At 35.0% G+C, this 11185-nt stretch overlaps 1 protein-coding gene across 1 annotated transcript; it reads right to left on the reverse strand.

The window, feature by feature from the left end:
- Positions 1-8345: 8345 nt before the first annotated feature.
- On the reverse strand, positions 8346-9590 carry LOC141715104 (protein NRT1/ PTR FAMILY 4.5-like). Its single transcript, XM_074518587.1, has 3 exons — positions 9206-9590; positions 8963-9077; positions 8346-8886 (listed from the first exon to the last, which is right to left on the reverse strand). The coding sequence occupies exons 1-3, from the start codon at positions 9588-9590 to the stop codon at positions 8346-8348; spliced, it is 1041 nt and encodes a 346-aa protein (XP_074374688.1).
- Positions 9591-11185: the final 1595 nt, after the last annotated feature.

Raw genomic sequence — 11185 nt, forward strand, 5'->3', positions numbered from 1 at the left:
CCCTTAAGGTACTTGAAAATTCTTTTCACAGCTATTAAGTGAGGTTCTCTTGGATCAGCCTGAAATCTTGCACAAAGACAGGTAGCATACATGATGTCAGGTCTACTTGCAGTTAGATAGAGTAATGAGCCAATCATACCTATGTACTTGATAATATCTACTGATTTACCAGTATCCTTATCGAACTTGGTTGGAGTGGCCATGGGAGTGGATGCAGTTGAACACTCTTGCATTCCAAATTTCTTCAGTAAATTTCTGGTGTACTTGGATTGACAGATAAAAGTGCCTTCTTCAGTTTGCTTGACTTGAAGGCCCAGAAAATAGCCGAGTTCTCCCATCATACTCATTTGATATCTTGACTGGATTAGCTTTGCAAACTTCTCACACAGTTTGGAATTAGTAGAACCAAATATGATATCATCAACATATATCTGTACCAAAGTAAGTCCTTTCCATGGTTGAGGTAGAATAAAGTCTTGTCATTTGTGCCTCTGTGAAATCCACTTTTCAGAAGGAATTGAGCTAATGTCTCATACCATGCTCTTGGAGCTTGCTTAAGGCCATAAAGTGCTTTGTCAAGCCTATAGACATGATTGGGAAATTTAGGATCTACAAAGCATGGATGTTGTTCAATATATACCTCTTCTTCTAATTCTCCATTGAGAAAAGCACTTTTCACATCCATTTGAAAGACTTTAAACTTCTTGTGAGCAGCATAAGCCCAAAAGATCCTTATGGCTTCTAATCTAGCAACTGGTGCAAATGTTTCATCATAATCAATACCCTCCTATTGAGAGTAGCCTTTAGCAACCAGTCTTGCTTTATTCATTATAATTATGTCATCACTGTCAGTTTTGTTTCTGAACACCCATTTTGTACCAACAACTGATCTGTTTTCTGGTCTTGGCACTAAGGTCCAGACTTTATTTCTTTCAAATTCATTTAATTCTTCCTGCATTGCTTGCACCCAATTAGCATCTTGAAGAGCTTCTTCCACTTTCTTTGGTTCAGTCTGAGATAGAAAGGAATGATAGAGACATTCATTTGAAGTTGCAGTTCTAGTTCTAACACCTGCTTCATGATCTCTAATGATTAAATTAGGTGTGTGTGCTTTAGTCCACTTCCTTGCAGATGGAAGTTGATCTCTAGAACTGGATCCTCCCCCATGATCCATGCTGTCTCCATCAGCATTTCTGATGCTCCCCCTGTAGTTATGCTCTCTGAGACTTCAGAATTTGAGTTTGATTTTTCAGGAGTTGAAGAATCAGAGCTTCTAGAATTATCAGAATTTGGCTCATCAAGACTAGATGAATCAGAACTTGAAGAGCCAGAGACAGGTTCTGCTGCTTCTCGAGAGTCTTGAGATGTGGTAGGTTCTTCAGCTTACTCCCCCTGGACAGGTGCATTTTCCTTTGGAGTTGTTACCACAGATTCAATGACATCAGAACTTAATCCATCAGAGCTTACAGGATCAGGATTTAAGTCATCAGAATTTCCAGAATCAGAATTTTAATCTTCATTCTCAAATCTCAGCTAATCATGATCATCGAAATCTTCAAGTCCAGTAATTTTCTTATCATCAAAAGAGACATTGATATATTCCATGACAACTCTTGTTCTTAAATTGTAGACTCTGAAGGCTTTTGTGGAAAGTGGATATCCAACAAAAATTCCTTCAACAGCTTTTAGATCAAATTTTGACAGCTGTTCAGGATGAGTCTTAAGAACAAAACACTTGCAACCAAATACATGAAAATATTTCAGATTTGGCTTCTTTTTCTTCACCATCTCATATGGTGTTTTTCCATGCTTGTTTATAAGTGTAGCATTTTGTGTAAAACAAGCAGTCTACACAGCTTCAGCCCAAAAATAGTTTGGTAGCTTTGCTTCATCAAGCATTGTTCGTGCAGCTTCAATGAGAGTCATGTTCTTTCTTTCTACAACTCCATTTTGATATGGAGTTCCAGGTGCAGAAAATTTCTGTTTGATTCCATGATCTTTGCAGAACTCTTCCATGATTGAATTCTTGAACTCAGTGCCATATCACTCCTTATTATTTTAACAGAATCTTTGATCAATTTATCCAGTTGTCCGACATGATCAGTTAGAGTAGATGCAGTTTCAGTCTTTTTGTGCAAGAAGTATACCCAAGTGTACCTTGTGAACTCATCCACTATAACCATAACATATTTCTTCTTTGCAATAGACATGACATTGACTGGACCAAATAGATCAACATGCAGTAGGCGATAAGGCTCAAGAATTGATGAATCAGTTTTGCTCTTGAAAGAAGATTTTCTTTGTTTTACCTTCTTACATGAATCATAAAGGCCATCAGGAACAAATACTGTTTTTGGCAATCCTCTCATAAGATCTTTCTTTACAAGTTCATTTATATTGTTGAAATTTAAATGAGAGAGTTACTTGTGCCAATTCCAGCTGACTTCAATTGATGCTCTACTCAGCAGACAGATTGCAGAACCATCAGTACTTGTTGAAAGTCCGGCTTCATAAATGTTACCATGCATGTATCCTTTCAGAACCACTTTGCCTGTAGAATTACTTATAACTTCACAGTGTTCTTCAAAGAAATCCACATGATAACCTCTGTCACAGATTTGACTTATACTCAACAGATTGTGTTTAAGTCCTGAGACAAGAGCTACTGTTTAAATGATGACATTCCCAAGATTGATCTTGCCATATCCCAGAGTTTTTCCAATGTTGCCATCTCCATAAGAAACTCCTGGGCCAGCTTTCTCCACAAAATCTGATAGCAGGGCTTTATTTCCAGTCATATGTCCTGAACATCCACTATCCATAACTAGGATGTTCTTCCTGTTGCCCTGCAATCACAAAGACCATTAATGGTTATTTTAAGGACCCAGACTTGCTTGGATCCTTTAGCCTTTTGAAGTTTGTTAACATTTGCAGCGGATTTAACATCAGAGTTTATGCTAACATTTTTCTTATCAGTATTAACAGTATCAGACTTTGCATCATACTTTACACTAGAAGGAATTAAAGTAACTTTCTTCAAAGAAGGTTTTATTTGATAATAATCATAGTACAAACTATGATATTCCTTACAAGTATAAATGGAATGCCATATACTACCACAATGAAAACAAGGATTTTGTGGCTTAAACCTAACAGTTTGACTCTTAACTCCTGACTTAGAAGGTAAGGAGTTTATATTCTTATTCTTCCTGCAAAAAGAAGCCAGATGGTTAGAGTTTCCACAGTTATAACATTTCTTTCTAGGAGCATTAGGAACATGCATATTATTGTTGCTTTTATTCACACCTTCCTTACCGTTCCTATTTTTCCTAGCTACCTTTACCTTGTTTATACTGGTAATCTCTTTCAGCTTATGTTTAAGCTGTTTCTTTGTCATTAAGCCTATGTTAACTTTAGTTGGTTTAACCTGTTCTAATTTGTCAGAAGTTGACTCTGCTATCACTTCTATCTCAATATCTTTCATCTTTTCAGAATCAGACTTTACAGTTTTAGCTACAAATTTAACAGGATTTACCTTTGGCTTAGTAGTCTGTTTAACAATAATTGGCTTAACTTGTTAAGTTCCTTTTTCACTTTTCTCATCTCCATAACCTAAGTCCTCTTTCCAGTTCCCACTACTTAGTATATCCCGAGTTGCTCTTCCAGAGTTAGTCCAAGTCTTGATAATCTCTCTCTCCTTTTCTAACTCAGTTTCTAGAGATTTATTCATTTTTAACACTTCATCTCTAACATAAAATGCATCATCTCTATCCTTCCGAGTTTGATGGAACATAACTAACTCTTTTTCTAAATAATCATTCCTCTTTTTAAAAGCAAGATTTTCAGAAGTTAATCTTTCACATGTTAAAGTTTGATCTCTATAGGTAATAAACATGGTTTTAAGATATAATCTCAACTCAGTAATATCATCAGTATGAAAGGCATAAGTTGTTTGAGGTACCTTTAACTCAGCAACATCAGAACTGCTATCAGCATTTGCTATCAAGGCATAGTTCTCCTCATCTTCAGAATCTGAAGTGTCTGTCCAGCTTTTCTTCTTTGTGACAGGAGCCTTGCCTTTGTCACTCTTTCCTTTATTGCAGTTAGGAGATATGTGGCCTTTCTCACCACAGTTGTAGCATTTGATATTTGAGTAATCTCCTCTGTCAGACTTTCCTCCTTTGCCTTCAGATTTTCTGAAGCCCTTCTTATCAGAACTTATACCTTTCCTGGAAAACTTCTTTCCCCCTTCTGAATTTCCTGTAGGCTATCTTTGTGATACCTTTCACCATAAGAGCACACAGCTTCATCATCTCTTCATCAGCATCTACTTCAGGTAGACTTTCAGTTTCTGAATCATCATCATCAGAACTTGATGATTCTGAATCAGACTTTATGATGAAAGCCTTTCCTTTTCTTTTCTTTGAGACAACCATTTTGGGGGATTCCTCCTTAGCATTAAGATAAACTGTCCTTGACTTTCTCCCATATCTCTTGCTTCTTTGATCCATCTCAAGTTCATAAGTCTTGAGCATTCCATAAATTTCATCAAGAGTAGTTTCATCAAGAGCATAGTTGTCTCTTATAATAGTAGCTTCCAAATCCTAATTTTCAGGAAGAGCTAAAATGAATTTTAGATTTGAATCTTCAATGTCATATTCCTTGTCCACCAGTGACAGATCATTCAAGAGTTTGACAAATCTGTCATATAAGTCAGTTAATGACTCATCACTTTTTGAGTCAAAGTGCTCATAGTCTTGAGTGAGTATAGTCCTCATGTTCTTCTTGATTGCATCAGTTCCCTGACACCTTGTCTCTAAAGCATCCCATATCTCATTTGCAGTCTTGCATTGAATTACCCTATTTGACATGACATTATCAATGGCACTATGCAGCAAATGCCTTACCTTTGCATCCTTGGCAATAGATGAGATATCTTCAGCTGTGTATTCACTTTTCTCCTTTGGTATGGTCTTTGCTGGCTGATCTGCAACTACAACAGAGAGCTTGGTTGGCTTATGTGGTCCTTCATAAATTCTATCAAGGTATTCTGGATCTGTAGCTTCCAGAAACAGAGCCATCTTCACTTTCCATATGGGATACTCAGAAGGTCTCAATATGGGAACCCTGATAGTCTCATATCGACTGTGGGTTTGAGTCTTTGGAGTTTCTTCAGTTTTGGCGGGCTTGGTTGGATTTTTTACTTCTTCAGACATGATTGTTTTGGATATTTACTGTATGTGTGTTAACAAATAGGCTCTGATACCACTTGTTAGGTCACACAACACTATAGAAGGGGGCTGAATATAGTGTAGAATACAATCAAATTGATTTAAAACACAAGTAACAGAAAACAAATATATTCGATATAATAAACTCTGTTACAATGGAACTGTTCTATCTCAGTGATGAACAAATATCACGAGAGCTGCTAGGTTACAATATATGATCTTCTCGATGATCGTAACTCTTATAGAGTAAACCTATATCTGTATTTATACAGACACACAGTTACAAGATAACTTCTAATTGATATGGAATATAATTCTGTCTCCTAAAATATATCAATCAGATATCTTATATAATTCTTCTAGTCCTCTAACTCTTTCCATGTATATCTTCTTTTTGTATTAGTCTCGATCTTCTTTCCTGTAAATCAGCTTCCTTCCTTAACTGTTAGTCCTCCAGTACTTAAGTTCTGATATCCATCTTCTGATATTATCTTCTGATAATCTAAGTCCTGATATTCTTAAGTCCTGACTTCCAGTAAGTCCTGATTCCAGTAAGAACTGATATTTTGTATTAGTTAAGATCTTAAAACTAAACATGAAACATATTAGACATGACATCTCAAATATATCCAACATATATATATATATATCTGTGTGTATGTGTGTGTATGTATATACGTACTTCCGAAATTTTCGGAGGAATTACTAAGGATGTGAGTTGACCGTTGTCAACAAATAATTAAATAAAGGGGAGTTTCTTTTGAAACTATTTTCAAAATATTTAAAATAAGTCGAGATAATATTCTCCGACGATCTGAAATTATTCGAATGATTTTCCGAAAATCAGAAAGTATTTTAAAATAGGATTTATTATTTTTAAATCATAATAAATCATTTAATAAATATTAATCGTTAATAATTAAACCTCGAATAATTATACTTTAAAAGAATATTTGAAACAATATTCCTCAACTAATTTATGTTTAAGTAATTTAAGTAATCTTTAATAATACATTGGGTTTAAAATAAATCGTTGGAGATTAATTCTCCTATCATAAATAGATAGTTAAATAATATTTATTATTCGAACAATAAAATATAGTTGAGGGAATATGATATTTGGAAATCGTTTAATTAAAAGTTCGAGGTATTTAATGTTTCGTAAGTGAAGGTCGAGTCCCTTGAAATGTAACTACGATGGACTTTAATCATCCTAAAATATCGCCGGAATGATTCCTGGGTTTTTATTTTATAATGCCGACCGACTCTCGGTCTTAAAATTATACGTCACGCTCGTGACGGCCTTAAACATTTTACGACATATACGTATCGTACAACATCGCTACATTATGCGAAAACTCAATTACTTAGTATCATGGCAAGCATGGCATTTATGCAAGTAATGATAAATTAATCCTTTCACAACACAACAGTATATGGAATTGGGTTCGTATAATTTTATGGGTATCCCGAGGTGGAGGATGCTCTAGGTTCCGCTTGGAAATCTATAACCATAAACACAAATCATTTCGTTAAGTCCCGTTCTAATTTACAGCAACTCACACTCATATGCTCCTTATTATGCACCCTCTCAACTTATATTACCCTTATTATTTCTTTAAGTACTTATTTATATTACGGTCGCTTTCTTTTTCGAAGTACCTTATGTCCGTTTTCATTTTCATCGTCGGCTCCGCTTATGGATTCTACGGTTTTCTAATCGCGCAGCCTTGGCTCCGATATTTTTATAAAATTGAAAAATTATTATTTTCACTTTAAATTTTTATAAAAGTTCAGTAACTCTATCTAATACTCTCTGTAAAAATTTCATGATTTATGAACATTTTTAAGTTGATTCTTTTTATTTCCAAAGTTCGTTATTCGTAGCAGTTTTTGTCGCATAAATGACTTTTAGTAAAACGACCATAATGTTTGATCCGTAAATCGGAATCAAGCGATTCAAGCGCCTAAATGATCCTTATAACATTTTCTATCATAATCAAGTGTTATTTTTAAAGAAACTACAATTTATATCTTCGGGACTTTCTGCAGAAACTTAATGTTACATTTTGTTCGATTTAGCACTACTAGAAATTTGTCAATAGACACCGCTTATTAGCCGATGTCTATTTAAAATCCAAGCGATGTCTTTGCATGTGATGAGAAAGGTAGGTGCATTACACATCGCTTATTAGCCGATGTCTATACACAGTTTAGACATCGTTTTTCTTAACAATGTGATGTATTTTTCTTCAATGTATACCTTCACTATGGTTTCAGTTATTCATTCATATGTCATGTATATCATTTTAAACTTATCACATATAAAGCAATATGATACATTAACATCGAAAAACTTGTTAAACTGATGTGTAACTTAACATATTACATCAGTCTTTTATCAGAAGCGATGTCATACCTTTCTTTTTTTAATGAAACTGATGTCTTTGTGTGTGTTTAACATCAGTTCTTTCAAAATGTGATATCTATTATATTATTTTACATAAGTCATTTCTTGTGAGCTGATATATGTGCCTGCTTATGACATCAGTTTATTGTATGAAATATCTTATTTGACTATATTTTATATCAGTTATTTTGTTCATGAAGTGATGTTTGTTTATTTTTTTTATTCATGAATCCCCTGTTTCAATCAAATGCCCAAAACCCAAACAAGAGTCATCCAAAAACATACCAACTGCCATTTTACCATTCCAAAACTAACCAAACCAAAACAAACGCAAAAACAAACATACATTCATTGATTTACCATAGATTATACCAATTACGTACATATATCCACCACCAACCAAACTTCATAATCCAAACAAACTACATAACTGTAAAAGCAAGTACTAGACATCCACCATCGATCATTTACATAGTTCATCCCAAACAGAAATACATCTGCTAAACCAGCTGAAGCTCTTCTAAAATTTAACAGCTGCTAAACCAGCTGAAGCTCTATATAAATTAAACATGAGTTGAGATGAAACCTCGGCAGCAGCAAATCTCATCTTTGCTTCATCTAGCTCTTTCTGTGATCCCCTGGACGATACCCAGATAGACTGCAACAGAAGTTTTTAAAAAAAAACATGAGCTTTACTAGACTATTCACAATGTAAACATATCAACCATTCCAAATATTGCATATTGGAAACCTAACCAGAACACAGTCATAGGCAAAGGCTCTGCAGAATCAACCATGTTGTACTCGACAGCAACAGATTTGCGGTGTGTCTCTACTATTCCTGCCACAGCCATAGAAATGGCTGAGAGAATGAGTCCAACTCCTATTCTTTGGAGGTGTGTGACTCCAGTGGGAATCCCTGTGAACTTTCGGAGAATTGGAACACAGACACGATCATATATTGGGATCAATATAAACATAAACACTAGTGGAATGCCAGGGATTGAAGATCCAGGGACTTGAAAACCAAGAAGATTTCTGTCCATCGTATTACTCTGTTGAATGCTGAAAGTTTGGAGTTGAGCCAAACATGTATTCATGAAGATAGTGCTTAAAATTATCGAGAGCATCCGAATTAAAATTTTTGTTTCCTCGACTTGTGTCACAGTACATATTTTCCAGGGTCCCGGATTGTTAACAGTAGATGAATTTGTAGTCACAATAACTGCTGCGTGATCCAAGAACCTGCAATATAGAGAGATTAAATTTTCCGAACACTAAGAATCTCCACTAGCTAGCTAAGATGAATAAGAGTAGGCACCTGAATTGATTTGTTCTGTGAAGAGTCTCAGATTGTTTATCATGAACCTTGTAGAATCCTACTGCGTTTTCTAGCAGTGAAAGATTACGGTTACTAATTGCAGCCACAAATACCTAGTTTTAGAAAAAAGCATTTGAAGTCATGAATTAGCCCCATCAAAATAATGGACATCAAAGTATATCTATCTGCAATTACAATGACCATGCATACATCCTGTGTAATTGTACAAAATGGTGCACAACTGCATTATTCGACTGAGTGGGCTTCCTTTTGGGACATTGTTCCTGTAGAGTGATTTTCCCATGCACAGGAACAAGATTGCGATTGCTACTGCAAAAGTAGACACCCCAAATCCCCAGTTCCAGCCTTCATTTTCACTAATCCAGACCAAGAAAGTGACTCCAAAGATAGCCCCAGTAACAACAAAAAATAGGAACCAGTTAAAGAAACTAGAAAGGGTATTAGACTCTTCAGGGTCTGACTCATCAAACTGGTCTGCTCCCAAGGAAGGAAGCGCCGCTTTTAGTCCACCAGCCCCAAATGCGACTAAATATAGGCCAGTGTATAGAACCGCAGCTTGGCTACTATCTGCAGCCTCACATTGATTTATTAGTAATATCTTAAGCATCTCAAATATTTGCAGAATTCTGAAGATCCAGTGTAGACTATATGTATACAATTGATTAGAGAACTCTTAGAATGTAACTTATCATACAATTATTGTATCATTCAACTCAAGATGTTCATATTTCTATGTTATGCAAACAGCTAGATCAAATATGAAGAATTCCAAAAAGATTATGATATAGGGGAGAGTCTACCTGTATGGAAAGGACAACAACAATTATTAAGATCTCCTCGGAACATCCAAGCTCATCTGAAGCTAAGATCATTTTTGAGAACATTGGTTCCTACATAAAGTTAAATATTCTGAGTACCAGAAATCATGAAATCAGTATAAATTATGTTTACTATATGGCTAGGTAGGTGGTTTTGCACTTGGATAACAGAGAGAAGTGCAGAAATTATACCAGGCATCTCATGTGTGTGTGCTCAGGAAGAAAGATAAAATTATTCAATTTTTTAAAAGAAAGATATACTGCAACATACTAATGGAATTTCAGCTATTTGGAAACCAGCTGGTGAAGTAAGTTTGGCATCATCATCAATTACAGAGGAAACAAGACTTGTTCTCTGAATCTCTGGAATCCCCTCTGTGTAGAGCCTAATATCGTATAGCTCAAATTAATATTATTCAACAAAGTCTTGCTCTCCAGCAAAATCAAAACAAAAACTTAATAAATTTATGAACAAGAACTCATGCAGTGATATTTGAGAAGAATGCCGAAGATGAATTATAATTAAATTCAACCATCCATTTTCAATAACAAAAATACCAAAGAGGTGGAACTTGGACATAATTGCAATAAAAAACAACAGAGATATCCAGTGCCAGAGATAAGCTCAAAAAGTAGAAAGATAAAGACATGCATATACATATGAAAGCGTAATACCAAAATCATGAGTTATCGAGCTGTTAAAACCTAGAATGATCAATCAAAGCTGAAATTACATATAATAAACACCTACCGACTAGTATTTTATTCATTAAGTCTAATTGGATGATATAAAGGGAGAAATTATTCAAGACTCGGCCTACACAGGTAACCCCTAATTCAAACCAGGAGAGATGCTATGGAAGATATTCACCCATCAATCTATGAAAATTATCAACTCATATCACGCCCTGTTTTTCAAGATCTAATTCACTTCAAACTGTGCACACAGTAGGCAGAATTTGGACACAGTATCACACCTAAACCATTAAAATCTTCTTGATATTTAGAATAGATAATAATAATAGGCACAACTTCTAAAAAGAAACTATTGTCAATAAAATGAGAACTTCTCAGTTCAGCACCTATAACATTTTCCAGGACGTACTCTTCCTGCCCTTCCAACTCTTTGCCTAGTTGATGCTTTTGATATTGGTGCTACTATCAAATTTTCAACATCTGTAATCTGCAAAGTTGTAATCAGAGTTATGTTAAAAATCAAAGACAATGCTGCATATTTAAATATAATTTCATATATGATATATCACAACCAGAAACTGGAGATTACTCTAAGCAAATTTGTAACCAAAAGAAACCTACTGCCCAAAATGCAATATACTACATTTGAACTCTTAATGGCCATGTAGCATCTTTTCGACACTGACAC

This window comes from Apium graveolens, chromosome 3, assembly GCF_009905375.1.
Source record: "Apium graveolens cultivar Ventura chromosome 3, ASM990537v1, whole genome shotgun sequence".
In the NCBI taxonomy this organism is placed as follows: domain Eukaryota; kingdom Viridiplantae; phylum Streptophyta; class Magnoliopsida; order Apiales; family Apiaceae; genus Apium; species Apium graveolens.

What these genes read in the sequence shown, in the direction of transcription:
- LOC141715104 (XM_074518587.1), bottom strand. Translation starts at nt 9,590, where the DNA reads ATGCTTAAGATATTACTAATAAATCAATGTGAGGCTGCAGATAGTAGC. An exon ending in CCCACTCAGTCGAATAATGC is followed by an intron (nt 9,078 to 9,205) that starts AGTTGTGCACCA and finishes TTTTCTAAAACT; the next exon opens with AGGTATTTGTGGCTGCAATT. An exon ending in CACAGAACAAATCAATTCAG is followed by an intron (nt 8,887 to 8,962) that starts GTGCCTACTCTT and finishes TCTATATTGCAG; the next exon opens with GTTCTTGGATCACGCAGCAG.